General features: G+C 64.6%; 2 protein-coding genes across 5 annotated transcripts in view; one reads left to right on the top strand and one right to left on the bottom strand.

The window, feature by feature from the left end:
• The window catches only part of SLC5A10 (solute carrier family 5 member 10), a 66239-nt gene that overhangs the window by 15870 nt on the left and 22389 nt on the right, over positions 1–27980 (bottom strand). Inside the window, exons 9-10 of the mRNA XM_007114912.4 lie at positions 27748–27953; positions 23206–23341 (exon numbers count right to left, since the gene is read on the bottom strand). Coding sequence (XP_007114974.1) covers positions 23206–23341; positions 27748–27953 — 342 coding nt within the window. The remainder of the gene's footprint in view (positions 1–23205; positions 23342–27747; positions 27954–27980) is intronic.
• Positions 38–27754, top strand: FAM83G (family with sequence similarity 83 member G). Of its 4 annotated transcripts, none has more exons than XM_007114910.4 (6): positions 38–52; positions 484–1131; positions 13916–14083; positions 20607–20731; positions 21501–22743; positions 27214–27754. In XM_007114910.4, the coding sequence occupies exons 2-6, from the start codon at positions 610–612 to the stop codon at positions 27607–27609; spliced, it is 2454 nt and encodes an 817-aa protein (XP_007114972.1). In that variant the 5' UTR covers positions 38–52; positions 484–609; the 3' UTR covers positions 27610–27754. The 4 variants fall into 4 exon arrangements, 3 of the variants coding, with proteins under 3 accessions (XP_007114972.1, XP_054946476.1, XP_054946475.1); XR_008619301.1 differs by lacking the exon at positions 38–52 and adding an exon at positions 24565–24944 and having other exon boundaries at positions 473–1131; positions 27214–27338; XM_055090501.1 differs by lacking the exons at positions 38–52; positions 484–1131; positions 13916–14083 and adding exons at positions 14109–17758; positions 18284–18623.

Below are 27980 nucleotides of genomic sequence, written 5' to 3'. Positions count from 1 at the left end.
GGCGGCCCTGAGTCACTGGCCGCCTGTGCACCCGCTCCGCCCGCGCCGCCCGGTAAGCGAGACCTGGCCCGCGCCCCCGACCCCGGGACCCCCGGCGACCCGCCCGCCCGCGCGCTGCCCCGGGCCTCCTCCGCGCAGGCCCCTCGGGCTGCCGATCGCGGCGCCGGGGGCTTTCGAGCCCCCCTCCCATGCCGGAAGCCCTCGGGACGCGGGGCGCCGCCGAGCAGGGCCCGAGGTCGTCGGAGAGCGGACTCCGGCCTGCCCCTCTGGGAGACTTCTGGGAAGTGCCCTGCCTGGCCTAGCTCCCCCCAGGGGCCGCCCAGGACCTCGGGCAGCTCCAGAAATGCTCTGGGAGGCCGGCCCCAGGCCCCTGCAGGTACCGGCACCCGGGGCGGGAGGCGCGCCGGCCCCTCCTCCGCGCGGCCGCCCCTCCCCGGCCCCGCCCGCGCTCTGACCCGGCCCCGCGGCGCGCCCCTCCCGCAGGCTCCCGGGGGCAGAGGATCTGCGGCGGCGGCGGCGGCGGGCGGCCCCAGAGCGCGCTGCGCCAGGCCGGCGACCGGGCTCCCGAGCTGCTGAGCGCGCGTCCAGCCCGCGGCAGAGGCGCCCGCCATGGCCTTCTCCCAGGTGCAGTGCTTGGACGACAGCCACGTCAACTGGCGCTCCAGCGAGGCCAAACCCGAGTTCTTCTACAGCGAGGAGCAGCGGCTGGCGCTGGAGGCCCTGGTGGCCCGCGGCCCCGACGCCTTCTATGAGGTGCTGAAGCGGGAGAACATCCGCGACTTCCTCTCGGAGCTGGAGCTCAGGCGCATCGTGGAGGCCATTGAGGTGTATGACCCCGGCTCCGAGGACGCCCGGGCCAGCGGCCAGCCCCGCGGGCCCGAGGACGGCGGGGTCGGTGACGGCGAGGAGGGCAGCGGGGAAGGGGGGGCCCGCACCGAGGCCGAACCGCCGCCCTCGCTGGAGTACTGGCCCCAGAAGTCTGACCGCTCCATCCCGCAGCTGGACCTGGGCTGGCCGGACACCAGCGCCTACCGGGGTGTGACCCGGGCCAGCGTCTACATGCAGCCCCCCATCGACGGGCAGGCCCACATCAAGGAGGTGGTGCGCAAGATGATCAGCCAGGCCCAGAAGGTGAGCCGGCGTGAGGCCCCGGAGAGGAAGTGGCCCGGCCCGACGGGCCTGACCCGGCCCGACGGGCCTGACCCGCCCCGACGGGCCTGACCCGCCCCGACCTCTCCGGCGCCGAACACACTCTCACTCAGAGCCCAGCCTGGTCTCTTGGCTGCCTCCCCTCCTGCCTTCACGGGGCTCCTTGGTTTCTTTGCAGAGGGGTAGGGCCCCTGGGTCCTCTGGCAGGTGACAGCAGCTGCCCCATCTCAAGGGGCCTTTCGGCATTGTTGGGGGGCGTTGCTGACTTCCCCAGACCTGACGAGCAGGTTCCCCAGAAGAAGGTGCTGCGATGGGGTGGGGCGGGGAGGATCACGCGGCCTTCTCTCACTGCCCCTCGGGATGGCTCTGATTCACACCTGAGAAGCAGGAGGGTCCCAGGCACGCACACCCACATGCCGGGAGCTTTCTGGCGATGCTTTTGTGGGGTGGCGGAGAGAGGCTGGGGCGGGAGGTAGGCACGGAGACTGAGAGGTAGCCTGAGTCCGTCTGAGGCTGGCTTGGAGATCCAAGTTCAAGCGTGCCTGCTTCCTGGCCGCGCTGGGTGACCCTCCCTGAGCCTCTTGGTGGGCTTTGAAATGGCAGAACCTTTCCAGGCTGGGATGTGAGGGATATGGCGATGGTGCGGTCCTCAGGGGTGGGAGAGGAGCAAGTCCGGATGAGGGTCGTTTGCCTGGACTGGAGGAACCTCAAGTGTTGTCCGGACCTCCCCTGGAGGGACCCCTGCCGAGCTGTGCAGTGTGCCGGCGTGGGTAGCCATTCAGCTGGCACACGGGCACGCATTCGGAGAAGGGGTCTCGCCAGTGGCAGACAGCCAGGCCTTGACTGGTGAGCGGGTGCTTCTTCACGCTTCCATGGTTTCAAAGCACATTCTGAGATGACTGATAAGGCCTGCCTCGTGAGCTGTGTTGAGGAGGATTCTGAAGCCAGGTCTGGGCTCAGGAGAGAGCAGTCACTGCTCAGCAGGTCTGTCCTGGCCTTGGCTTGTGGGACGAGGTATTTCTAGCAGAGTCTAACCCTTTCACTCTTCTGGGTCCGCTCAAGACCCGAACGGTGGCTTTGGGGACCGTCCTGGCGGACAGACAGGGGCCAGGGGAGCTTTGGGGCACAGAGAACAGAAGTGGGTGGGAGCTGACAAGGTGGCCATGGCTTAAGTTTCCAAAAAGGTGGAGTCCCTGTCCCCCGAGGGGGCTGGCCGGGTCGGATAGCCTGTGTCGGGGAGCCTGGCCCTTGGCCTGGTCCCAGGCGGCTTTGGAGCTTCGGGTTTCTGGTCTGTAAGATGGAGGTGGTGAGGATGAAAGCTGTGACGATGGAGTCCGGTGACTGAGTGAGGAGGAGGTGGAGGAAGAGGGGGAGGGGCCGTCACAGTTTTCAGGCTGAATAGCCCACACCACTCCTGCTGTGGGGTAGGAGGGTGCTGCTGACGTGGGCGCCTCGCTGGAGGTCACGGGACCCAGTCCCCCGGGAGGGCCTGTTGGGATCCCATTACCCAGCTCCCTTTTTTTTTTTTTTTTTTTTTTTTTTTTTTGCGGTACGCGGGCCTCTCACCGCCGTGGCCTCTCCCGTTGCGGAGCACAGGCTCCGGACGCGCAGGCTCAGCGGCCATGGTTCACGGGCCCAACCGCTCCGCGGCACGTGGGATCTTCCCGGACCGGGGCACGAACCCGTGTCCCCTGCATCGGCAGGCGGACGGACTCTCGACCACTGCGCCACCAGGGAGGCCGCTCCTCTCCCTTTTTAAAACTGGGGAAATTGAGGCCCTGGGTGGGGACTTGACCTGCTGTGCCCGGGCTCCTCCCCGCCCCCCCCATGGCCCTGCTCCCCACCAGGAGTAGGACAGAGGCAGACCCCAGATCCCAGACTGCACGGGAACAGCTGGAGAGTCTAATCTCCCCCAGACAGAAAGACAGACGGCCTGGCCCAGTGATGGGGCCGGATAGGGGAGCCTGGGGCCAGGCTGGGCACGTCTCTCATCTCTATGGCCGGAGCTGAGACCCAGCCACCCCATGCAGTCCCATGCCCCCCCATAACTTAATATGCTCCCCACGAAAGCCCCCCAAGATTATCGGCATCACCTGTGTAAGGTGACAGCCAGGAGGAGGTCCATCCCAGGTCTGAACCCCGGTCTGTGTGGTCCCAGTTGGTGCTATCCTGCAGCCCCCAACAGGTGGGACAGGTGGGCATTGCCCCCTGCTTTCATTCCTCCTAGAGGGAGGCTCACTGATGCCACCCCTGCCCACGCTCAGACAGCAGGGAGCCACAGGCCCAACAGGAGGGGCCTCAGAGGCCAAGTGCCTCCTCTCAGACGGGGACACCAAGGGCAGAGGACGGGGATTTGTTCACACCTCGCAGCACCGTGGGGAGCCAGCCCCCTGCTCTCCAGCCTGCACCTTCCCCGCCATGTCCCTCCTGGGGCCTAGGGCCCGTGCGGGGTGTGTGTGTGTGTGCGTGGGGTGCTCTTTACTGAGTGCCAGGCACTATATAATCTCGTGTTGTGTCACCTGTTCCATTTTTAAGATGTAGTAACTGAGGCCACACTGGTTAACCCCTGCCAAGGTCACCTGGTTAGCTCTCGGGTGGAGGGGTGGGGAAGGGACCAGACCTGTGTTGTCCTCAGACTCTAGGACAGGTCCCCTGCCTGTCCTGCCCTGACCTTGGCAGGACGCAGGGAGAGGCAGGGCAGGGAGGGGCAGCTCATCCAAGCTACCTGCAACCCTCCCACCTCCCCTGCTCTGCTGCTTCCCAGGCTCACAGGAGCCGGGCTGTGACGCTGACGGATGCTGACAGGGTGCTTTGCCTGGGCTGCCCGCCTGTCTGCCGGGAGCTCTCCCTACCTTATCTCTCCCCGTGAATCACCTCTTTTCCCCTCACCCCCGCATCCTCCTCTCACCCCCAGTACCCATGCAGAGGGGCCACTGTCCCCTCTCCCCGACCGGGATGGGGATCCCGCTGTCCAGCTGCCTGGACAAGATGCTGGCCCCCTGCCCACCGGGGCGCCTGGGCTGGGACTGGTGGTGCTGAGTCAGGGCGGCCCAGCCCACCGCCTCCTCAGCCTGGCCTGTCGTCAGCACAGCGGGCCGACCCTGGGGCAGGGAAGTGACACAGCACACGTTCAGCCCGTCCCGCCGGGAGCAGCTGTGTTCCCATCAAGGCTAACACCGAGTCCCCCCATTTCCTAGGAGATTAGAATGGAACTAATGGGCCACAGCGCCAGGAGCCAGGGTTGCTGGGGTCAGGACCCTGCTCTGCCTCCACCGCTGTGTGACCTGGCACAAGCCCCAGTCATCCCATCTGTAAAATGGGTATAGGCATCGAAGCCTCTTAAGGATTCCTTCAGCTCTGACACCCTGCTGCCCTGTCCTTCTGGACTCCTCTGGGACAAAGACCGTGGGTCCAGGGTCTAACTCCACCGGCTGGGTGGCCCTGAGCAGGCCCCAGAGATGGAAGGTCATCTGCTTGCCCCTCCCCCAGCCCCCGGGAGCCAGTGATTTATCCGGGGAAAAACCTGCCGTGGGGTTCCAACTGCATACCAGAGGCCGGGCCTGTAGCATCACGCCTAGGCTGCTGCAGCCTCTGCAAGAGAGGGGTGAGGCTGGACTGGGTTGGGCCGGGACTGGGGAGGGCCTGCCTCGGCCAGAAAAGGGGGTAGATGCTCTAGCAAGTTGTTCATCCAGGAGATGCTAAGCAACCCCCCCCACCAGGACCCCTTCACCGGGGACCCCAGGGGCAGGGGTGGATTGCGTGCGCGTGAGGAAACTGGGGGAGCCCGAAGGAGAGTGAGTGGTAAGGGCTGGACCAGAACCCGGATCTCGTGCCTGCCAGGCCAGGGGCATTAAGTTTCTTGCCCAGGGCCACACAGCAGGAAGGGGCTGGAACCAGGTTCCACAATGCCCGACTGACCCCACGTCTCTGCTGTCAGGCCCCTGCCTTCCCACGCTGCAGTCCTGGCTCACGGCTTGGCCCCAGGAGAATAAAAGAGCCTAATGAGGCATTTATGAAACACCAGCTATACATCAGGTGCTGAGCGGGCACTTTATCTGCCTGGATCCTCCCAGCTCCATGGTGTAGGTATTGTCCCTTCCGTGCAGATGAGGAAACTGAGGCTTAGACGGGCTCACAGAGGGCACATAACCTGTCACCGAGCCGATCACTGGAGGAGCTGGCCCAGAGCCCAGCTCTGAGGTCTCTGAGCCCCCTTTTCTCTGGAGGAGCAGCGTCTTGGATGTTCTTTCTGAGCCCTGCCCCTCTTGGGAGCCGTGGAGCCTTGCTGCGGGCCCCCAGCTTGACTCAGGGCTGTAAAAGCGTTTTTACGAGGCTCCTAGACTCTGGGCTCCGGCAGGGGCAGAAGTCTGACCACACCAAGGCCTGGTGAGCACAGGGTGATGGGGAGCCAGGGCCCCTGGGACCAGGAGGGGGGCTCTTGCTGTCCCCAAGCAGGCGGTACCAGCGGAGCCTCGACGCCCTGAGAGGCCCCAGGGGCGGCCCAGTGGGCTGTTCCCAGGGACACACTGGGGCCCAGAGGGGCAGCGCCCGCCCAGCCCCATGCAGTGGGTCTGGGGAGCACTTCCCAGCCCGGGGCCCCCCCTGCCAGGTGGCGAACCATCTGATAACATAATCCCAGGGGTCGGCCCCCGTCCTCTCCAAAGCCTTCCTGCCAGCGGTGTTTGCGTCTTCATTGAGTCTGGGGAGTCAGGAGCGGCTCTGCCAGCAAGGAGGGCTGGCACCTCTGGGCTGGGTGCACGCCAGGCTCCTGGGGCGCCCGGGCAGTAGCCCCACCCCGGCCAGCACTGCCCTCCCTCCCACAACCCCGGGAGGCAGGGCCTGTCGTCACACTCATGTCACAGACGATGATACCGAGGTTCACAGTGGGCCAGGGCCTGCTGAAGGTCACACCAGAGTCTTGGGGGGCAGGTCTAGACTGTGCTCCTGGTCTCCTTGGTCCGGCAGGCTCGCCCTGCCGCCGAGGGTCCTCCCCCTGGACCAGCAGAGGCGGGCGGTCCTCTCAGAGGCCCCTGGTTCACCCGGCCCCCTGCTGCGTGACCTTGGGACTCACGTTCTTCATTTGTAAAATGGGGATTGGGCACTTGTCTTAACTAAGGCAGTAACAGCGCGGGACAGGACTGCGCCCTATCGGGACCACGCCCCACGTCCAGGCAGGCCCAGCTGGTGGGCCGTACCAGCCTTCTGCGGGAGGTCCTTCCCAGATTAAATTCCACGTGCGGCGGTGGTGGGAAGACAGTCTTTCGTATCACAGGACCCCGGCCTGAGCCCCAGCCACGTTGCCCACGTTAGCCACTCCACCTCTCTGACCCTCCGTCCTTCCTCCTCAGTGCTACGTGATGCCAACACCTGCCCCAAAGTTGCGGCGAGATTTACATGGAAAAAAAGCGTGGCGTCTGGCACGGATTCAGTTCTCTTCCCTCTGTCCCCATCCATGGCCCCGTCCTGACAGCCTCTCCCTGGGAGTAGTCTGGCTGGAGAAGTGGTGAGCCCCCCATCCTGGAGGGGTTCAAGCAGGAGCTCGGGAGAACGCAGCAGAGAGCTCCTGGGGCTCCAATGACCCAGGAGCCTCTGCCCTGCTGGGCTGGCTCTGTGACCTCAGGCAAGTCCTCTCCAGGCCAGTCCCTGGGGGTTTAGGATGCTCTATGACCCTCCAGCGTCTGTTGCTCTTGGATCCTGGAGAAGCTGAGGTTTTAAACATTTTCGAATTTGTGATTCTACGATTTTCCAGTTTGAAAATCCTGGGCCTGTGCCATCCTCTGAGACTGTGGGGTGTTCTGGATCCTGCACCTGGAAGCTTGGAGGACTCCGAGGCCCCTGGGGGCTGGCAGGAAGAGGGAGGGGCTTCTCCCCTGGTCAGCTGACCCCATGCTCTGCGGCCTCTGGTCTCTGCAGCATTCCTGAGCTGTGGTGAGGAGGCTGACGTGTATCTGGGGAAGGCCAGAGACTCCGGGCAGGGCCAGCGCCACTGGGCTGGGTGGGTCCCGCTTGCGCTTCTTGACCCCCTTCCGCTTCTTGACCCCCTTCCGCTGCAGCTCCTTTGATTGGCCTTAATGAGGCTTCTGTCTTAGTGCAGAGGGAAGGTGCCGGAGCTGATAACCGTCAGAGGGGTGGGGCTACAGGTCTTCCAATCTAACTTCCCCGTGACTGAGAAGGGAGGGGCTTTGCCACAGACCCCGCGCCGCCCGTAAGGTGGGGCAGTACTGATGGCCAGGGCTTAGTTTCAGAACCCAGGATGGGCTCTGGGAGGTGGTGGGTGGAGTCACAGCTAGAACCCCCCGCCGAGAGAGGAGCCCAGGAACCGGAAGCCTCTGCCACCGGCGGATTGTGTGGCTCTGGGACGGTGACTGCCCCCCTGGAAAAGGGACAGCTGTACCAGCGTCAGCAAGCTGGTTCTGGCTTGGGTCGGCATTGTTACCACGGACACGGACTCCCTCCCCGTCTGCCCGGGAGGCTGGGGCTCCCAGGAGGCCTCCTCCCCGGGCCTTTCAGGTCCTGCTAGCACCAGGGTGGGGTGGGGAGTTGGGGCCATGTCTCAAAGCGGGAAACTGAGGCACGGCAGCCAGGTCCGCCCAGCCCTGCTGCTGAAGGAGGGGGCTGGGGGCAGGAGGGGTGCTCTCCCCGTCTCCGCTCCACGCCCCAGTGAGCGAGGGGCAGCCTGAGGCTCGCCGCACCCGGGGGCACGTGCAGCCCCTGGGGCCTCGGCCCCTCTGTCTGTGCAGGGATGGTGACACCGCCAGGTCGGCCTGTGTAAATTCTCTCAGCACTCGTGTCCCTGAGGAAGTCCTTATTTTCGTCTTTGGTTTTGCAAGCTATTTTCACTGGGTGGGGAATTCTGGGTTAATCGTTTCTCCGTTGAGTTGCTCCGGTGTCCTCTGGCTTGTGTTGATTCTGAGACGTCTGCTTATCTTTGTTACTCAGTATTCGATGATCTTTTCCCTTCTGGCTGCTTTTAAGATTTTTCTCTTTGTCACTGATTTTAAGTGATGTGATTATGATGTGCCGTGGCCTGTTTTCTTCATGTCTCCTCTGCTTGGAATTCAGCGAACGTCCTGGACTTGGGGACGAATAGTTTCCATCAAATGTGTAAATGTTACGGCCATTTTTTTCAAATGCTTTTCTGTCCCCTCTCCTCCACCCTCTGCCTCGGGACCTTCTGAGACTCCAGTTACACATACTCAAGACCTGTGAAGTTGACCCAAGTTCACTGATGCTCTGGTCTTGGTTGTTCAGTCTTTTTTTCTCTGTGTGTCATTTTGGATCATTTCTACTGATACGTCTTCAGGTTCACTAATCTTTACTTCTGTAGTGTCGAATCTGCTATTAATCTCATCCAATGTATTTGTCATCTGAAATGCTGAATTGTTTCACTTCTTGAGTTTCAATCTGGTGTTTGTTTAAAAAAATCTTCCATGTCCCTAAGTAACTTTTTGGACATACAGAATACAGTTGTAACTGTTTACCCTTCTTTGTCTGCCAGTTCTAACATCTGTATCCATTCTGGGTCCCCTTTGGTAGACTTTTTTCCTCACGTGGATCATTGTTTTCTTGTTCCTTTGTGTGTCTGGTTATTTTATTTATTTATTTATTTATTTATTTTTTGCGGTACGCGGGCCTCTCACCACTGTGGCCTCTCCCATGGCGGAGCACAGGCTCGGGACACGCAGGCTCAGCGGCCATGGCTCACGGGCCCAGCCGCTCCGCGGCATGTGGGATCTTCCCGGACTGGGGCACGAACCCGTGTCCCCTGCATCGGCAGGCGGACTCTCAACCACTGCGCCACCAGGGAAGCCCTGGTAATTTTTGATGAGATACCAGACGTGATGAATATTTGATGTTGTGGCAGTTTCGTTTTTTCCTTTAAACATTTTGGAGCTTTGTTCTGGGATGCAGTTCTTGGAAACAATGTAACACTTTTGAGGCTTGCTGTTAAGCTTTATTAGGTGGGACCAAAGCATATTTGGTCCAGGGTAGGAGCTGGCAAACTATGGACCAAATCTCGTCTATGCCTGCTTTTGTAAATAATGGAATGGAGATGTATACATTTGTTTATTAGCGGTCTGTGGCTGTTTTCAGAGTTGAGAGGTGTGTCAGAGACATGTGGCCTGCAAAGCCTGAGACATTTGCTATATGGCCTTTAGAGAAAAAGCTCACTGGCCCCTGGTCTAGGGCCTGTTTGCCCACCATGTAGGTCGTATCCTTCTGAGGATCCTGCTGTGTGCCCTGAGTGTTAGAGGGGCCTGCGCTCTGGCTGTGGGGACGTAAACGACTCCTGGTCCTGTGTGAGCACCGGCCGTAGTTTCAGCTGCTCCTTTCCAGCGGGCCTGTCCCAGCCTCGGTGCTTTCTTCCTGTTCACGTGCTGCTTGGTCTCCAGCTGAAGCCTCAGGAGGCAGCTCCCTGTAGGTCTCTGGCCTTTGCTCTGCGCGGCCCTTTCCTCTCCGCTGTCCTGAAAATTCTGGCTGCCAGGCTCTGCGCAAACTTCGTCTCCTCAACTCAGGGAGCCCACTGGACTCGGCCGTGGCCTGGAGGTGGGTGGGGCAGTCCTACAGCTGACCTCGCTCATCTCCCTTCTGCCAGGGGTCATTGCACTTGCTGTGCTGCCTGTTGGCCGTGGCTTCATAGATCCTGCCTGTTGTTTATTGCTAAGGCAGGTGGGTAAGTGTAGGCTCCGTTATTCCGTCGTGGCTGGAAGTGGAATCCCAGGTCTTGAAGGCACTGTCCCCACCTTAGGACAGCGTGCAGCATGCCCTACGTGTTCCTGTGCGTCACTGCCCTCCAGCTGGCACACCGGGAAGCAGGAGATGCTGCGGTGATGACCCCCGGCCCGTCCACCCCGAGGGCACTGTGGGTCAGTGAGGAGGCAGGAAAGCCACCGCTGCCGTCTGCTGAGCGCGGCTCCCAGTCCCGAGTGGCTTCCCAGGAGGACAGGCTTCCCATGCTGCCACCGTCCTGTGTCCATCTGAGCCTTAGGGTCAGACAGACCCAGAGATGCGGACCCACTTCCTGCTTTTCCAGGTGGTGAAAGTGGCCCAGTGAGTGCCGGGGACTTGCCTGCTTGCACTGTGTCTGCGGTGACCTCTGGGCTCCAGGGCGGGTGGGGTGTGTCTCTCTCCCCTTCCGCTGGGGGGCGCCGTGAGGGGGGAGACCCCGGCCGGCTCCCTCTGGGCCTCCTGCAGGCACCTCCGTGGCCTTGGAGGGCGGGGCAGGCAGGACAGCTACAGAGGGAAACTGCCCACGCCGACCTGGGTCTCAGGGTCTGGGCCCTGGGGAGACGGCGTGCCACTCGGTGGGTTGCTGCCGTTTCTCCAGAAACACAGACGTGGCACTTGCTCGTGGCAGCATTTGAGTCGGGGTTTGGAGGATGGGACGGAGTTACTGGCGTGGAGGAGGAGAGGGAGGTGCCGGCCAGGAGGACTGTGTGTGTGGCTGAGGTGGGGTGTGGGGTGTGTAGGGAGGGGCCGTAGGGTCAGAGCCCCTGTGGGGTCAGGGCCACCGGGGAGAGATGCTGCTGCAGATGCTAGGCCCGTGGCCAGCGGTCTTCCAGCCGCATGCAGACCCCTGGCCGCCTCGTCCCCCAGCCCTGCTCTGCCCACTGGTCCTGTGAGTATATGCCTCTGCTCCAAGACGGATTCTATGGTTTTGGGGGAGGGGTGGCTCTAAAGCGGCTGTGGGGGCGCCGGAAGCCTCAGGGCTGAGCGTCAGCCTGGCGAGGCGGGAGCCCCGGGTTGGTGGTGCAGAGGGAGGTGGGGCGTGGTGGTCAGAACTGCCTCTCCCAGACCCCTAGACAGAGCCAGGTGCTCCAGCCGGCCCAGACAGGCTGTGCGGGGCACCCGGGCAGGGCACACGGACTCGGGGCTCCCTTGGCAGGGACAGCCTTGGGTATCACGTCCACGTTCCTCCCCATTTCACAGAAGAGGAAACCGAGACCCAGAGAGGATGCAGCTCATCCAAAGCCAGACCCCAGCCTGGACCCCGGAGCTCCCACTCTGTCCTTGCCTGGGCCCCGGGGAGGATGGGGGCACCCATTCCAGCGCCCCGACCCCTCCACCAGCACCGGCAGCAGGTGTTACAGGGCTTCAGGCTGTGTCTGCGGGGGCGGCAGCCACAGGTGGGGGTGCTGCCCCATGCGCTGGAGCCCCCCAGGAAGCAGCTGGGTGATGGAGGCGCTCGTGGCGGGGCATCGCCATGAGTCCGTCACCTCGCCGTCCATCTCCTGGGGCCGGCCCCCTCCCCTCTCTGTGCCAGCGTCTGCATCTCTCACGGGGTGGGGACCTTGCGGAGTCACGGGTGAGCCGGGCCACCCAAACAGGTAATTAGGCAAGGGAGTGAAATCCCTCCGTGCCTCAGTTTCCTCGTCTGTAAAATGGGAGTAATAACCGGTGCCTCGCAGCGTTTTTGAGGACTGGACGAAGCAGCTGTTGTCGGGCGGAAGGCTCTGCGGGCGGGGCGCAGGGTCCTGGGCTCCAGTCTGGAGTCTCTGGCCCCAGGGACGGGCAGGCAGGGCTCGAGGCCTCTGAGAGACCCTGTGCCCCCCGTGGACAAGCCGCGGGGCCCCCCCTGGGAGCACCAAGCCCCCTCCTGCCCCAGCTCAGCCGGCACCTGTACAAGCCCTCCTTTGACCCTCAGCACCGAGCCCAATGCCTGGGACCCTGTGGGGCTCCACCGTGGGGGGCAGGCCCTGGCAGACCCAGCCCGACAGCAGGCAGCCTGGGCTGGGCACCCTGGCTGCCTGGGCGCCGCAGGGAAGGCTCACGTGGGGCGGGTCTCGCTGGGGCACATCCCCCAGCCCGGGCCCAGGGCAAGTCCCCGTCTGCCATGGTGGGCAGAGCCTGGAGCCAGGCCTGCTCCCAGGAGAAGCGTGTCGGCTGAGCCGTCTCCAGGCTGGCACGTGAGGCTGTGGCCTGCAGGAGGGCTGGGGTGGCTGTGGGCCTGTGAGGCCCAGACAGGAGGGTCCCTGCTGCCACCCCTCCCCCACCTCGGGGTCCCGTCACCCTCAACCGGTGGAGCCCAAGGGCGTTGCGAGCCCACCAGCTGCGATACCGTGTCTCATCTGTCCTCTCGCCCACCCCCTCAAGCAAGCTCTGGCCTTTGCACGTGTCCTGGGACACGGAGCTCCCTTCCTCTCAAGACCCGGCCGATCTGGGGTCAGAGCGCGCGCCCCCTCCCCTGGTGCTGCCGTCCACCTCCCTGCGGTCCCCCCTGCACGGCCTGAAACGTCCCTCAGAGTCACACAGCGAGCCGTTTCTCCCCAGGGGCCAGAGGAGACCCTGGGCCTCGGCACCGGGGAGCCCTGGCTGGTCCCACGTGAGAAAGTTGGGCCTGGAAAAGCTAGGTGTCTGCTCAGCGTCACACAGAGACCCCGTCCGTGGAGGGCAGGGCAGGGAGGAGCCCCCAGAAGTACCGGCTTTGGTGCCAGATGTGTGACCGGCGTCAGCAGGGGCCCGGGGCCCAGGGGGAGCCCAGAGGGGCCTGCAGGGGCCAGCTGGGTGAGCTCACGGGAGTGTGCGGGTACATCCCTGGCAGACGTGGGGGTAACCCTGGCTCCCTGGCGGGCCTGGGTGGGTTCCAGCCCGTCCCCAGCTTGCTGTGTGGCCCAGCGCATGACCCCTACCCGCCTCTCTGGGTAAGGCTCCTCTAGGGGGTTCTCAGACCCAGGATGGGGCCCTGGCGCCGGCTTCGGCGGGTGGGAGGGCTGGACGTCTGTTTGGGTCAGCAGCGTTGGGCCCTGGTCTGCCGTGTTCCCCTTTGCTGCCCAGTGGGACGGGGAGGGGAGGGGAGGAGCGAGCCGAGGGCCAGGGCCTGCCGGCCACTGAGCCCTGCCAGGCCCCAGCGCCCGCTGGCTACCCCACTCCCTGGTCCTGTGCTACGTGTGCCCCTCCCTCCTCGTGCCTTGGCTCGGGTCAGGGCCCTTGCCCGCCAGGCCTGGGCATATCACCGCCCGTGCCGGGCAGTGGCTGGGCTGGGCCGGGGTAGATGTCCTCTGACCTCTGGGGCCCCACTCTGAACCAGTCCACAGGCTGAGGGCAGCTGTTGTGGCCCAGGTGTGGTCAGATGACAAGAAGAGCACATGTGGTGGCCTGGGGTGTGTCCGAACCAGAAGGAGAGGTGGCAGCGAGGGAGCCTGTCCAGGGACCCAGGGGTGACCTCGGTGGGCGGCCCCAGCTTCTTCCCTCCTCCCTGCCGTGGGCACATCCGCTGCATCTCAGCATCCTGGGGTAGCGGGCGGAGGGCGTGGTGCGGCCTGCCCGGCTCGGGAATGCAGCCCAGCAATAGAAACAGGGTGCCTGGCCAAGCCCTGAGCCCCAGCAGAGGCGAGGGCTGCCCCGGGGCCGGGGGTGGGGGCAGGCGCTCCAGCCTCAGGACGCGCACCCTCCCCACTCCTCCCCACTCCTCCCGCGGTCCTGCCGCAGCTTCCCCTACGCGTTCCTCGCCTGGGTTTTGTTTTCTGCGGTCTTGTGTTAGGGAAACGGCGGCCCGCGAACCGTGCCCCGCTCCACTCCCTGCTGCCGGAGAGTCCAGCCCGCGCCACCCCCTGGGCATCTCGTACCCTGAGCGTCGATCCTACGCCTGCAGCTTCGAGGCCAGGAGAGCCGGCACGTCCCGGTCCCAGTCCCGAGGCCGCAGGGAGCAGGGCCAGGGTGGGCACCCGAAGAGGGCGTCGGGCGCGGGAGGGCCCGGCGTCCTGGCGAGGCACCTGTCTCCCCGGCCGCGTGCCCTGACGGCCCCGGTCTCCCTTCCTGCTCACAGGTGATCGCTGTGGTCATGGACACGTTCACCGACGTGGACATCTTCAAGGACCTGCTGGATGCCAGCTTCAAGAGGAAGGTGGCCGTGTACATCATCGTGGACGAGAGTAACGTCAAGCACTTCCTGCACATGTGTGAGCGGGCGCACATGCACCTGGGGCACCTCAAGGTGAGTCGGCTCCTCGTTCAGTCGGTTGACAGACACTTGGAGCGCCTGCCTTGTCGGTCCGGATCTGGGAACCTAGAGTTCGGTGTCCCAGAGCCGCCCGCCAAGGGGTCACGCGGCCTCTGCTTCGGTGCCCCAGGGGACGGGACACTACCTGCGACCAGGTGCCGAAGCCCACGGGAGGTGCTCCTTCACGGGTGTCTCCAGGCAGCCCGTGCCGCAGTGGTTATCTGTCTCTGCTCGCTCACCTCCGGTGACAGCGTGCTCGACACCCTGGCTCTGGCAGCAAAAGCCCCAGCTGGACAGCTCCAACGCCCAGGAAGTCCTCTCTTGGTTTTAAACCAAAATCTGTTTCTGTATCGTGTCCACGCACGGGCTTTAGGATCCGGCTCCAACAGAGGAAGCTCCCTTGGGCTGAGTTCAGGGAGGGTTTCTTTGGTGGCCGCAGAGTTGAGATGGACTTGAGGAGTGAGCAGACTAGAAAAGGCCTTCCAGGGAGGGACACTGGGGACAGAGGTCGAGTTGTCAGGTTGGGCCTGGGTTCTCAGCATTGCTTTGCTGTGTGTCCTAGAGCACGTCACCTCCCCTCTCTGGACTCCGGGATCTCATTGGTCCAACAGAGGGGCCAATGACCCGTGTGACTGGGCTCTTCTGCTCAGACACCCTGGCATTCGGCGCCTTGCTTGGGGGTGGAGGGAGCCCTCCTTCCGCCCAGCCATTGCTTGTTACCTACTGTGTGCAGCTCGCGCCCCAGAGTACAGATCGCTGTGCGTAACGACAGCTAATACTTCCACAGCTCCCGTCCCAGGCACGTGACATGGTTCACTCAGGTACCCTCACGGCAGCCAGTGGGAGGGGGCAGCTGTTCCACTTTACAGATCCGGGGATGCAGGCACTTGCCAGGTGTCACTCAACGTTAGTAAGCGAAGGATAAGGGGGGTGGGGGCCAGCACCGAGCCCTCTGGCTGAGCACGGGTCGGAGTTCCTCGGGGCAGCGCCAGCCTGGTTAACGAGGGGCTGGGCTCCCGCGCCTGTAAGTTGTCGGCATTGTCAAGGGATGCCCAGCCCGGCTGAGACCTTTCAAGTGGGTGTGAGCTCTCTGGGCTGCGAGTCTCCGGCTGTTGGGACATTTTTATGTGGCCTCTCTGGTGGGTTGACCCCCAGCCCCGTGCTCGCCCGCTGTGCTGCCCTGCCTGCCACGTAACTAGCGCCGAGAGCCAACTCCCAGGGCAGACAGCTCAGGCCGGGAGGCCCAGGGTGTGGAAGAGGCGTCTTTTCAAAGGTGACTGCAGGGGCCTCAGCCGTGTGGGCAGCAGATCACAGAAACTCCGGGCTCTCCACCCAGCCCTCTGCCGTGCTCAGGAAGAGGCTGACGGGCCCACTCCCCCTGAGCCCCTGCCCCATGCCCGGTGGGGACCCTGCACACCTCGCGTCCCCTGCCCGCAGGCACCCCCCGCACGCGGACGAAGAGGCAGGGAGGGGGCTTGTCTGTGCGGAGCAGGGATCCAAACCCTGCGTGGCCGCTCCAGAGGCCTCTTCTCAGTGGGGAAACCCCAGATGCCAGGCTCCTGGGAGGGTCTGGAGCTCCCGGGAAGGGGGGCAGGTGGGGCAGGCCATCCAGACCAGGTTTCCACAGGATACCCAGGAAAACCGAGGCCTGAGGGAGCCTGTGCCTTGCCCAGAGGCATTCCACCAAGTCGGGGCTGAACCTAAAAGCCAGTGATGGGAAGCTGGCACAGACGGGGCCACACACCCTTGGTGCCCAGTGCCCTTGGCTGAGGCCGCATCTAACAGCAGGGCCGCCCTGGTGCTGCCCGCACAGGCTTCCTGGATGCCAACCCCCTGACGCCGGGCCTACCTGTCTGAGCCTCCAGGCCTTTGTGACCATAAGGACGCCTCACCAGGTTGTTTGAGGATGAAAGCAGAGGAGACAGTGGCTGTAAAAGTGCTCTGAGCTAAGGAGAGGCACACAGTTGCGGCAATAACAAGAGTTATAAACCCCGCGCCCTGGGCGGAGGGCGGAGGGCTTGAAATGAGGCTACAGCTCGGGGCATGGAGGGGGTTTCTGGCCCAGCCTGCCCTTCTCACCACCTCCCTGCTCTGGGGAAGGTGGCAGGTCCGCAGGGTGACGTGCCCAGGAGCCGGACGCTGTGGGACGGCCAGGCGTCTTCAGGGGAAGGCGCGTGTGACCCTGGCCACCTCATTCTCGCCTCCGAGCCCGCCCACTCCCAGCCTGGGCAGGTGGCCAGAGGCTCCTGTGGGCCCAGTCCTGGCCAAGTGTCACCTTGTCTAGAGCCTGCCTCCCTGCCTGCAGGCAGGCTGGGCCCAGACCTGTCTCGGGAGCACTTCCTTTGCTGGTAATCCTTGGGCCTGCCCTCGGCGTCCACTGCCCCTGCCCGGCTCTGCAGTGACCTGCCCTCGGGTCGTGTGGGCCCAGGGTGTACGTTGTGCCCGGTGGGGTCGTACTTGGGACCGAGGGGGTGCCGGGCACCAGGAGCCAGGCCTCCGCCCCAGCTCTGCCCCTGCACTGTAACCTTAGGCAGAGACACTGAGGTTTCTGGGCCTCAGCCTTCTCGTCTGAAAAATGGGAATAGCGTCGTTTATCTGGCGGGGCTGCCGTGAAGAGTGAAGGCGGCCGCATTGGGGCAGGGCACTCGGCCACGAACTCCCTTCCTATCTGCAGCTGGGGCAGCTGTGGCCCCTCCCGTGAACCCCCAGCTCTGGTCTGAGTGCCAGGGGCCTTCCCTTCCCTCTCTGAGCAGTGGTCTGGCTGGGGAGCCCCCCCAGTCTCCCCCTCCGGGCAGCCCCCCAGCCTGAACCCCTGAGCTCACACAACACGTTCTGGAAACAGCTGCAGTATTGCTTAGGTCCCTTCCCAGTTTCCAGGTGAGGCGGCAGGACAGGCACCAGCACCTCCCTGGCGCGCGGTTCCCAGCCGTCCCGAGGGTCCCGACTCCCCCAGGCAGGGAACGTGGGAACGAGTGCCCGTACTACACACGGGAACGGGCCTTGAGAAGACGACCCCGCCCTCTCATCCCAGGGCCCAGGGCAAGCCACACGTGGGGGTGACACTGGGTGCTGAGGGAGGCCCAGGGCCTGTGGGAGCCAGGCCTCGAGGCTCACGGCTTAGCACGGGACCGGAGCTGTGAGGCGCCTGGCTGATCGGAAAAGCTAGTCTGCTTTGTGCAGCTGAACTGGAAAAACCAGCAGCCACTTGGGCGAAGGCTGGACCCATTTCTGATGAAGAAAGAACCCCCCAGGCCGTGTGGCCACGGGAAGGCGCCGGGGGAGGATTCCGGCTCATGCTGGCCAGGCCAGCACGGGCTCCGCTCTGGTGCCAGGGCCGCCTCCTCTCCCGACCTGCCTTCTCTGAGCCTGGCCTGGCTCTGTAATGGACTCAGGGCACTGCTTCTCAACGTCTGGCAACGTCCAGAGATGCCTTTAATGGCCGTGACTACGAAGGTACTGCTGGCATCTGGTGGGTGCCTACAGCCAGGCCAGGGATGCTGTTCAACAGCCTACAATGCACAGGACAGCTGCTAACAGAGAACCACCTGGCCCAGAACGTCACAGAGCCAAGCGGCCTGGCCCAGGGGGCGAGCAAGGAGCCCCCCAGCCCTGCCCTGTCCCCAGGGGTGCTTCCCATCTCAGCTTCACAACAGCCCGGGGGAGGCCAGGGTGAGTATTGGTCCCCCCACCCCATTACAGAGAGTGAAACAGGCCCTTTAGAAGAGGGCAGAGGTTGGCTGGCACACGGAGACACGGCTCTCTGTCCCTGACCTGGCCTGATCTTGCTGTCACCGCTCAGGCCTGCTCAGGATGGCCTCTGGGCCTCCCCACTCCTCCTCCGGCCCAGAAGGTGCCAGCAGACCCCTGGAGGGTGAAAGAGCCACCAGGGTGCAGCTGCAGGCTGTCCTCAGTCCCAAGGGGCCAGACCCTGTCCACTGGGAGGCCCTGGGGCAGGTCACTCCTCTCCCTGAGCCGCCTGACCATTGCATACGGCCGACAGTCCTGGCCTCCCCGGGCCTGAGTCCACACCACTCCAGACGTTCTCCTGTCCTCAGTGTCGGTCCCTCATTGGTCCCCCACCAGCCCCCCGAGAGGAAGGGATCACACACCCCGTCCCCTCTAGTTTAGGGAGCAGCCGCTGAGCGCTGGGCCCCTTCCCGGCCCCTCCCCCGACGCACTGGGTCTTCACAGCAGCCCTGAAGCGGGGGTGGGGAGGCCCATTTCACAGACGAGAACCCCGAGGCGTGGGGAGGCCAGGTTGCATCCATTTGTGCCAGGACTGGAGCCGTGTTTGACCAGAGCTCGAGAGCGGCCCACCTGCTCCAGTGGGGGCCTGGGCTTGTCCCCCCGGCTCCCACCAGCCCGGCGTGAGCACAGGAGGCCCCGTGGAGGCGCGGGGTGTGGTGCTGAGGCTAAGCCAGCCCTGGTGCCCACCACGGCCTGCCCTGTACACGCTTGGGGCAGAAGCACCCTCGCGGCAGATGAAGCTCTGCCATCCTCCCCGGACGTGGGGCGATCACCGCGCCCCTCACATGTGAGGAAATGAGGCTCCAGAGGGTCTGGGGACTCGCCCAGGGCACCCCACTCGTCCTCCCCCTGCCTGCCACGTGCTCCGCTTAGGGGCGTTCCAGGCTCAGAGACAACGTGGCTTTGTGGGATCCTCCGCTCGCCCGAGCCCCGGCTCCTGAGACGTTACCTCATCTGGGCCAGGCCCCACGGGGCGGTGCCACCCAGGAATAGACAGAAGCTGCAGAGCTGGGCTGCGGTCGGGCACAGGTGACGGGGGAAGGCCTCACAGGATCCTTGCTCAGACTTCTGGCCCCCAAGCGTGCTCCGCACTCAGTACAGTCACAGACACTAATTGTCCTGGGCCTCAGCCAGCTTCCTGCTGTGCAGGCTGTGTGCAGACAGACAGCTAGGGGAGGGGCGGGCAGGGGAGCCAGCCTGGGAGCAGAGGCTTATCTGCCTTCTGGGCCGCGCCCCACGGTCAGGCGGGCGTCCGTGGGACCTGCCCCTCACCCTCTGTGGGTACTGCCCTGAGGCTGCCCCCGCTGAAAGGTCCGGGACCTGTCGCAGACGGGACGGGCGCACGAGCACCCAGGGCTGTGGGCTGGAGTGGAGATGGCCTCCAGTTCTCTCTTTGCTCCCCTCTGCCCCTGCCCGGACTCAGGCCCACATCCCTCAGGTGCAGAAGCCCCTCCCTGTCCTCTTCCTCTGCTCCCTGCACACGTTTCATGCACATTCCCCGCTGGACGCTGGAACTGGACGGCTCCGGCCCCTCACTCCCTGCTCTAAGCCCTCTGTGGCTCCCTGCTGCCCCCGGGCCCCACCAGGCCCCTCAGCGGCCGTAGGGTCTTTCATGGGCATCTGTCTGGGCCCGCTCTGCCGGCTCCTTGCCCGCCCCCCTCCCCCGAAGTCCTCCCCTGTCTGAATCAGGCCTCTGTAGTCCTGGGTCTGGGGTGCTGCGGCCTTTTCCCACCGACCTGCTCTTCCTTGTCTTTCACACGTCAGCCCAGACGCCAGCCTTCCCGGGAGGCGCCCCACAGCTGGGGTCGTTACTTATCTGCTTCCCTTTCTCCTCCAGCGAGGGAGGGATCCGTGCTGGGGACCTCGGCAGGGGTCAGTGAACGAGTTAATAAGCTGGGGCCGGTGAGGGGGTGAGGGTCAGGGTTAGGGGATGTTGCAGAAGATATAACAGACCAGCACCCCCCGTAGGCACACACCCCTCCGGAGGGAGTGAGGCTCCCGTCACTGGGGCCTACAAGGGGTTTCTGTCCTGGGCAGGTGTCAGATTCACTGGGGCTTGTGTTAAAAATGGAATTCCTGACCCCAGTCCCCCCGAGTCGAACCTGGGGCAGCTGCGAGCCTGCGTTTCTAACACACTGCCTGGGCGATGCTTGCACCCCCTGAGCCCAAGTCTGCTTCCTGCCCTGAGGGTCTACGTTGGGGTGCCCTCAGCCGTCCCCTCGACTCTTGGAGGTCAGCCAGGCTTGCCCCGCCCATCCTGGGGTCCCTCCACCACAGGCTTTTCCCACCTGCCCCTCCCTTGGAACGAGAAGCTCTCCTGATGAAAGGGGAGCCAGCCCCTGGCCCGCACACATCCACAGCCCTGTGCAGAGAGGGAGGGCCCTGATGCCCAGAGAAAGGCCCGGCTGGTCACCCGTCCTGGCCAGGCCGCCGATCTGCCCAAGTGCAAGACCCAGAATCCCTCCGGGCAGCCCCCTCCCCTTCCCAAGCTGCAGAGCCCCCAGCCATCAGGGGGACCTTCCTAAAATGTGGCTGCAGCCCCCTCCTGCTCGGGACCCTGCAGCAGCGTTCTCCAAGCGGGCCCACACACAGGGCCTGTCCGGCTGGGCTGCCCTGTGGACCCCCTTCCGGCCACACCGAGTCCATCCTGCGGCCCTTCCCCTGCAGCCCCCGCCCTCCTCCCACCCCCTCCCCCCTCGGCGCGTCCCTGAGCCCGGGCAGGGTGGTCAGTGCTGGGTCGTGTAACTCCGCCCCCTGTCCCCCGACACAGAACCTCAGGGTGCGGAGCGGCGGAGGGACCGAATTCTTCACGCGGTCGGCCACCAAGTTCAAGGGTGCCCTGGCCCAGAAGTTCATGTTCGTGGATGGGGACCGGGCCATCTGCGGCTCCTACAGGTGACTCTGGCTTTCTGGGGGCCGGGGGAGGCGCGGCTCCGGTTCCCAGCGGGTTTCTGCCCTTAATCCTGCCTTGTGACGCCCGGTTATTCCAGTTCACCGGTCCCCAAACCGCTGAGGTGTGAGTGGGGCCGGGCATGCCTGCCCGCTGCCCAGCCGTCTCGGAAGCAGGCAGAGGGAGTCTCCTCTCCGTGAGACTGCTGTTCCCGCCTCGAGGTGCCAGCAGCCAGAGGCGGGGTGGGGCCCAGCCGGCTGCGTCCTCCCAGGCCCACAGGGCGGTCACTCGGAGAGCTGCTCTCGGGGAGGGGCCAGGCCGCGGACGGCGCCGTCTAGCTCTGCCAGCCCTGCCACGCAGGGGGCAGCAAGGCGGCGGCCATCCACGGCCACACGGGCTGGGCGCAAGCCACCGCGCCGAAGACCCCCGCCGTCCGGGCTGCACACCCACGAGGAGCTCGCCGCACGGGCGCTGCCTGAGCTCCCACACCAGGCCTGACGCTGGGGCTCGGGCCCCGTCCTCTGCCCCTGCCGGCTTCTCTTTAATCCCTTCCGTGGCCGCGGTCTGACGCACGCTGGCCTGTGCGTGCACGGGGGCGGGGCTCGGGGCGGGGCCTGCTCCCTCCTCCCGGGCCGGGGGCCCCCCGCGGTCTGACGCACGCTGGCCTGTGCGTGCACGGGGGCGGGGCTCGGGGCGGGGCTCGGGGCGGGGCCTGCTCCCTCCTCCCGGGCCGGGGGCCCCCGCGCCTGACCAGGCGGCCGCCCTTTGTTGCAGCTTCACGTGGTCGGCTGCAAGGACGGACAGGAACGTGATCTCCGTGCTGTCGGGCCAGGTGGTGGAGATGTTCGACCGGCAGTTCCAGGAGCTGTACCTCACGTCACGCGGCGTCAGCCTCAAGGGCATCCCCATGGAGAAGGAGCCCGAGCCCGAGCCCGTCGTGCTGCACTCTGTGGTCCCGCAGGCGCCCTCGGGCGCCACGGCCAAGAAGCTCGTCAACCCCAAGTACGCGCTGGTCAAGGCCAAGAGCGCTGACGAGATCGCCAAGTTGTCCTCCGAGAAGCAGGAGGCCTCCAGGGCCCTGGGGGTGCGGGACGTGGCCCTAGCCAAGCTGCCGGGAGACCCCCCCGAGCCGCACCTGCCTATCCACCCGGGGCTGCTCAACCTGGAACGGGCCAACATGTTTGCGTACCTGCCCACGTGGGTGGAGCCGGACCCGGAGCCCGGCAGCGACATCCTAGGCTACATCAACATCATCGACCCCAACATCTGGAACCCCCAGCCCAGCCAGATGAACCGTATCAAGATCCGGGACGCGTCCCGGGCCGGGACCCAGCTGTGGAGGCAGAGCCAGGACTCCAGCCCCGCCCCCCAGCCCGGACCCCCCCAGGATGGGGTCCCAGCCGAGAACAGCCTCCCCCCGGGGGACGCCGAGCCGCGGCCCCCTGTGCCCAAGCCCCGGACAGTCCCGGTGGCAGACCCGCTTGCCCAGGGGGGCGGCGGTGTGGGCTGGGCCCTGGCAACCCCAGAGGGGCAGGCACCCCGTAACCGGACGGACGACGGGCTCCCCAGGACGGCAGGCCCAGGCCATGCCCCGCTTCAGTGCCGGCTGTCTGTGACCCAGGATGACCCCGACGGCGGGGGGCCGGCGGTCCCCAACGGGCTAGAGGGGGAGGAGGAGGAAGACGACGATGACTACGTGACCCTCAGTGAGCAGGACAGCCTCTCGGGCAGCTCCGGCCGTGGCCCCGGCCCCCAGCGGCCCTTGGTGGCCTCCTCGTCCGTGTCAGATGAGTGTTTTGAGGTGACGGAGCGCTCGGCCACCCTGCAGAGGTGCCACTCAGAGCAGGTGGCCAACGGGCCAGCCCAGCCCCCCTGCCGACAGCTGGGTGCTCCCCACATGACCCGTGGGACCTTTGGTGGACCCCTGGGTGGCTCCTCGTGGGCCCAGGGTCAGGAGAGAGAAGAGGCAGGCGCTCTGAGGATGCAGGCCCCACACCCGGCAGACAAGGAGGCACAGGTGGGTCGGGGCCCCTGCGCGCCAGGGTCCTGGGAGTCCCTCCCCCACGTCTGAGCACCCAAAGGTGCCGTCGGCTGGGCAGCCGCCTCCCCGGGTCGCTACCCAGCGTCCCATAAAGGCAACCTGAGCCAGCTACCAGGAGCCGAAAGGAAACACACTCAACACACCCAGAGGCTTCGGGGCTGTGGTGTCACGCGGGTGGTCTGCTCCCTAGTTTGTGCGTGAGGAGATGGCGGCGGCACAGAGACGTTCCTTCACACCCCGAGATCACACAGCAGTAGGCAGTCTTTGCCCGGACCTTAGGTCAGGCCACCTCCGTGTCGATCCCTCTGACTGCGGCCCTGGGAACCACTCCCCTCCGCGCTCCCCCAGGCCGGGAAACAGCTTGCCTCTGTCCTTGACCCCTCCTCCTGGTGACCTCTGCACCCTGCAGCCGGCCCAGCCCCCAGGGCCCCGTCCTACCTGGAAACAGCACGCGGCTGATCATGCCCGGCATGATGATCAGGCCCATGGGCAGCATCTTGAGGTAGCTGGCCAGGATGGAGCCCCCCTTGGCGTGGTTCAGGTCCCTGGCAGACAGCGACCGCTGCACGATGACCTGGGGGCGGGGGGGGGGGGGGGGGGCCCTGGGGCACCCGCGCCCACCCCGACACCCAACAGCAGCCGTTCAGGTCCCTGGCAGACAGCGACCGCTGCACGATGACCTGGGGGCGGGGGGGGGGGAGTGAGCCCTGAGGCAACCGCGCCCACCCCGACACCCAACAGCAGCCCTGCCAGCTGTCTGAGCACCTGGGGCTAGGGTCCTCTCCGGGGACTCAGTCTCCCCGTCGGTCGAGGAGGGAAGGTGTTGGTCCTGACCAGCCCGTCACCCTGGCAGTTGTCAGGGCGGGAGGAGCCCCTGGGTGGGTCGCTATCAGGGACACCCCCCCACCTCCTGCACCCTCACGAGAGGCTGGCCGGCTCATGCACGCGCCAAGAGCAGACGCTGGCTCCGACTGTGTTGTGTCCCTGGCAGAAGTCCGGAGCTTTAGGACCTGGGTTTGGGGAAGCTTGCGGTTCAGTAATGGAAGGAGCTAGAAGCTGCAGCATGAGGGCAACTCCTCACGTAGCCTCAGGCAGCTCCTACCTGGGCCTCAGCTTCCAGATCCGCAGAATGGGAGGGGGGCAGTTGGAACTGATGGCATCTGAGATCCCTCCCAGTTCTGACACCATGGTTCTAGTTTTTCAAAAAAAAGAATGTGGGACTTTAAACAGCTTTACTGAGACATGATTCGCACACAGTTCAGCCACACGAAGTGTTCACCTCCATGGTTTTTGGTATGTTCACAGAGTTGTGCAATCTATAACTTTTAAATACAAGTATTTTTCCTTCGGTGCTCTGCAGTTTAAATCGCCTCCTGCAGTTCAGAAGTAGGAATTCTTTGTGATTTTAACTTATTTTCCAAACACGTGAGTTTGACAGGTAGCTCCTAGCATTTCCCTCTAGACACAGCTCTTGGTGAAGCATTAATTACAGGGTGCCAGGGCAGGGCAAGCTCTAAAACAGATGTTTCTCTGGTAGATCAGGCAGGGATGGAGTCATTTTCAAAGCTCTCAGGGTGCAGCCAATTGAATCCACTAGAATATTCCTTGGTGTCCACCGGGAGACTCCACCCTCCCCGGCTCATCCTCCAGCACCTTTTCATTAAAGGGAGAAAATAACCTGCGTTGACATCAAAGCAGAGGGGCTGCCAGGGCATGCATTCTGGGAAGTAGTAGCCTGTTCTTCGTCAGAGGACCTCAGATGCTTTCACTATGTGATCTTTTCCATCTTTTCCCAAGGTCTTATCTGGCTGAAGATAGTCAGTACTTAATAGTCGTGGAGCTGGTGGGCCGTGCTTGATCTGATGTCTGATGCCTAGGGAACAGTTAACATCCGGCGGAACAAATGCAGACTCATCATGTCAGGCGTGGGAGTGGAAACAGCCTTTGTTTTGGGAGGAACCTGTTTCCACCACTGTACTCGAACTCCCTCCGCTTTCACAAAAGTGGCTTTTGTAAAGGCCCCAAATCGCGAGTGTCCATCCCGGAGGCCCCTCCGTGCTCACTTGTGTTTAGGGTCCTTAAGAGAAACTGTCATGTGCTTCTTCTGAGGCCCATCTAAACGTCTCAGAGAAGATGAGATGAAAATTGTACTCCTGTAAAGGAGCTCTGGATCAGAGGTGATTATCCCGCAGAATTTAGGCTTCTGTGCAGTTTGTTTGTAACATTCACCTCAAGGTCCACAAGCGAGGCATGTCCTTGGAGGCGTGCTCACTCACACTTACTGTGGAGGGCCGTCGTCCCACAGAGGCTGAACAGCACTTGGATGTTGGCTGCACCGCGGCTAAAAATAGAACTCTGGGACTTGCCTGGCGGCCCAGTGGTCAGGACCTTGTGCTCTCCCTGCCGAGGGCGCGGGTTCAGTCCCTGGTCGGGGAACTAAGATCCCACAAGCCCCGTGATGCAGCCCAGGGGAAAGAAAAAAATAGAACCCTGACCTGCCCGGGAAGCCACCCCGTTATGTACAACAAACAGCTCTCAGAGCCGTGCAGGAAGGCCGACGGTTAACTCCAGTAGCCACTCAGGAGGCTGCACGATGACTGCTGTTAACAATTAGCCCCAGGTGGCCAGGACCTAATTAATAACTGACAGCATCTCTAACTTTTGTCCCCTACTCGCTTCCTACCCCCACCAATCACACGGTCGCCCCGTCTGAAACCGCAGCAGCGGCAGGTGACGAGAAGAGCACGGCAGCACGGGGGTGGGCAGGCCCCAGGGACCCTCTGGTCTGTGTGCCTCCCGGGGGAATGGACTGAGCGGCGGAGCTCGGGGAGGGGCGTGGCAGCTCCCTGCCCACCGGGCCTCTGCCTCCTGCTTTATTGGATTTGTCGGGCCCTGATCGGCACCTACGCACTGTGGCTGAGCTGGGAGATACTGAGAAGTCTAAGGAAAACGAAAAGCGCCCGCGGCCCCAGCACACAGAGCTGCCGCTTGCCGCTGACCACACCGTGGGTGTCCCGGGGGCTGAGGAGAGCCCTGCCAAGCCCCCAGGACCCAGCGGGTCGGTACCTGCGTGGCGGGGGTTCTGGTCCAAGGCCCAGCAGTCGCCCAGGCAGACCCAGCCTGAGCAGGAGCAGGGTGGGGAGGGAAGGCCGAGGCCAGGCATGGGCCCCCAATGCTGGTGGCACTCTGGAGCCCCTTGGGGTCAGCTGCCTCCCTGTGTGACCTTCGTATCCAGGAGCCAAGCCCAGTCCAGCCCTGGCCTCCAGGCCACTCACCTGGCCTTCATGTGAGCACTGACTCACCTGGCCTTCATGGGAAAGTCTCCTGAATGCTGTCCCACCCAGAGACGCCAGTGCCACGCCAGGCCACGCTGAGTGCGGAGGGAACGAGGGGTGCCCTGGGGGGGAGGGGCCCCGGCTGGCCCACAGGGCAGTCAGACATCCCCTGCACGCCCTCCACCGCCGGCCTTTCAACCAGCCCCTCGCTCACCCAGGCCGGCGGCCCTCAGGCCTCCCAGGGGTGCCAGGCAGACACCTGTGGTGGGCGCAGCCTCCAAGGGACTCTCCGGCACCATGTCGCAGATGGGAAAAGTGAGGCCCAGCCTCGCAGGGTCTCTGGACCCTCCCAACCTAGGTTGCCCCCCACTGTCACGGCCCAGGCAGGGTCTCCCCGCGGGCACACCGAACAGCTGCGCTCAGGAGCTGCAGAGAGCCCCTCTCTGGGCAGGCGCCCCGCCCTGGGCCTCAGCGTCCTGGTCTGTGGATGCGGCCGCCAGGCCTGCCTCGCAGGGAAGCTGCCCCCGTTCACCCCACAGTGACCGGCTGGGTCGGCTCTCGGGCTGGCTGCCTCACTCCCGGGTGGGGCCCTCGAGGCCGCGGGTCCAGAGGCGAGGACGGTCATCGGGCCCGTGCCCGCTGAGGCTCGGGTGCTCGAGAGGCCCCTTCCCGCCCAAGTGCCACCTGGAGCTACCCGTGGCCCTCGAGGCAGGCAGGGCGGGGGCATTGTCTGCTTCTGCCCAGAGAGGGAGCAGGGCCGCCTGGTGCCATCTGGTAGGCGCCCAACTTGGCAAGGACTAGAGTCAGATTCCGGAGGAAGACCTAGCCGCCACACTCACCAGACACGTGGGCCCGGGGGCAGGCACTGTCTCTGACATCCCCATCCGTCCCTCTTACGGAGGATGTGGAGGAGGAGGGCAGGGGCTTATGGGGAAGGGTAGGCGCTGGCCTTAATGCGACCACGTGGGCAGGACCACTCCCCTAGGACACATGGGGAAACCGAGGCACGGAGGACGGGAAGAGCCTTGTCTAGGGCCCCCAGGTGGTGAGTGGCCGGGCCAGGAAGCAAACCCAGGGGTGCCGGCTGCAGGCGGCCTGGCAAGGGCCCCTCAGGAAGGGGCAGAGCCGCCGCGGCCCCCGGGTCTCACCTACTCTGCTCTCTCTCTCCCAGGGCCGGCGGTCCCACAACTACCGAGTCCCTAGGGATAAAGATGCCTTCCCGCAGCCGTCAAGGACCCCGGGACCCCCGCAGGACCGCCCCGCCGCCGACGGCGCCCAGAGCTCCGGCGGGAAGGTGGGCCCGGCCGCGGCAGGTCCCCAGCACTGGCAGGCCAAGTGGGGCCCGGGGCCCTGGGAGCTGCCGGGCCCCGGGACCCCAAGACCGGCCCGAAACGCCAGCCCCCGGGCCGACGCCAGGGCCACCAAGGAGCATCCCAGCCCCCTCGGGATCCCGTACTCCAGACTGTCCCAGTCGAAGCACCTGAAGGCCAGGATGGGCGGAGGCCAGTGGGCTTCATCCGAAACTAAACGGCAGGCCCAGGGCCCCCGGGACTGCAAGGACCCCTAACACCTTGTGCCCGGGCCCGAAGCCACGCCATCCATGGCTCCCACCCCGGCCCGGGCTCACCGGGCAGGGGTTCCCTGGACGCCCTGACCTCCAGAGCCCCCCTGGAAGGCCGGAAGGCAGGGAGGGCGGCGACCTCACCTGGTCGGTGCACCAGTACCAGGTGGCCATGACGGTCAGGCCGAAGGTCATCCCGGTCCACGGGAGGTCCCCCGTGTAGGGGTCTCGGAACATGTGCATGGCGTCCGCCCGCGGCACGTGGCACGTCGTGTTGGAGATGATCCTGGACGGGACGGCCTGGGCGTAGGCTGGCGCCAGCCGCTCATACCCGCCGATCTGCTCGAAAGCTGCAGGGCGCGGGCGGGACAGGCACG

The sequence above is a fragment of the Physeter macrocephalus genome, chromosome 14 (assembly GCF_002837175.3).
Source record: "Physeter macrocephalus isolate SW-GA chromosome 14, ASM283717v5, whole genome shotgun sequence".
NCBI lineage: Eukaryota > Metazoa > Chordata > Mammalia > Artiodactyla > Physeteridae > Physeter > Physeter macrocephalus.
This window is presented reverse-complemented; position numbering and strand designations above follow the sequence as displayed.

Coding starts and splice junctions, on each gene's coding strand:
- FAM83G (XM_007114910.4), top strand. CDS start 610: ATGGCCTTCTCCCAGGTGCAGTGCTTGGACGACAGCCACGTCAACTGG. Junction 20,732..21,500: donor GCCATCTGCGGCTCCTACAG/GTGACTCTGGCT, acceptor CCTTTGTTGCAG/CTTCACGTGGTCGGCTGCAA. Junction 22,744..27,213: donor CGGCAGACAAGGAGGCACAG/GTGGGTCGGGGC, acceptor TCTCTCTCCCAG/GGCCGGCGGTCCCACAACTA.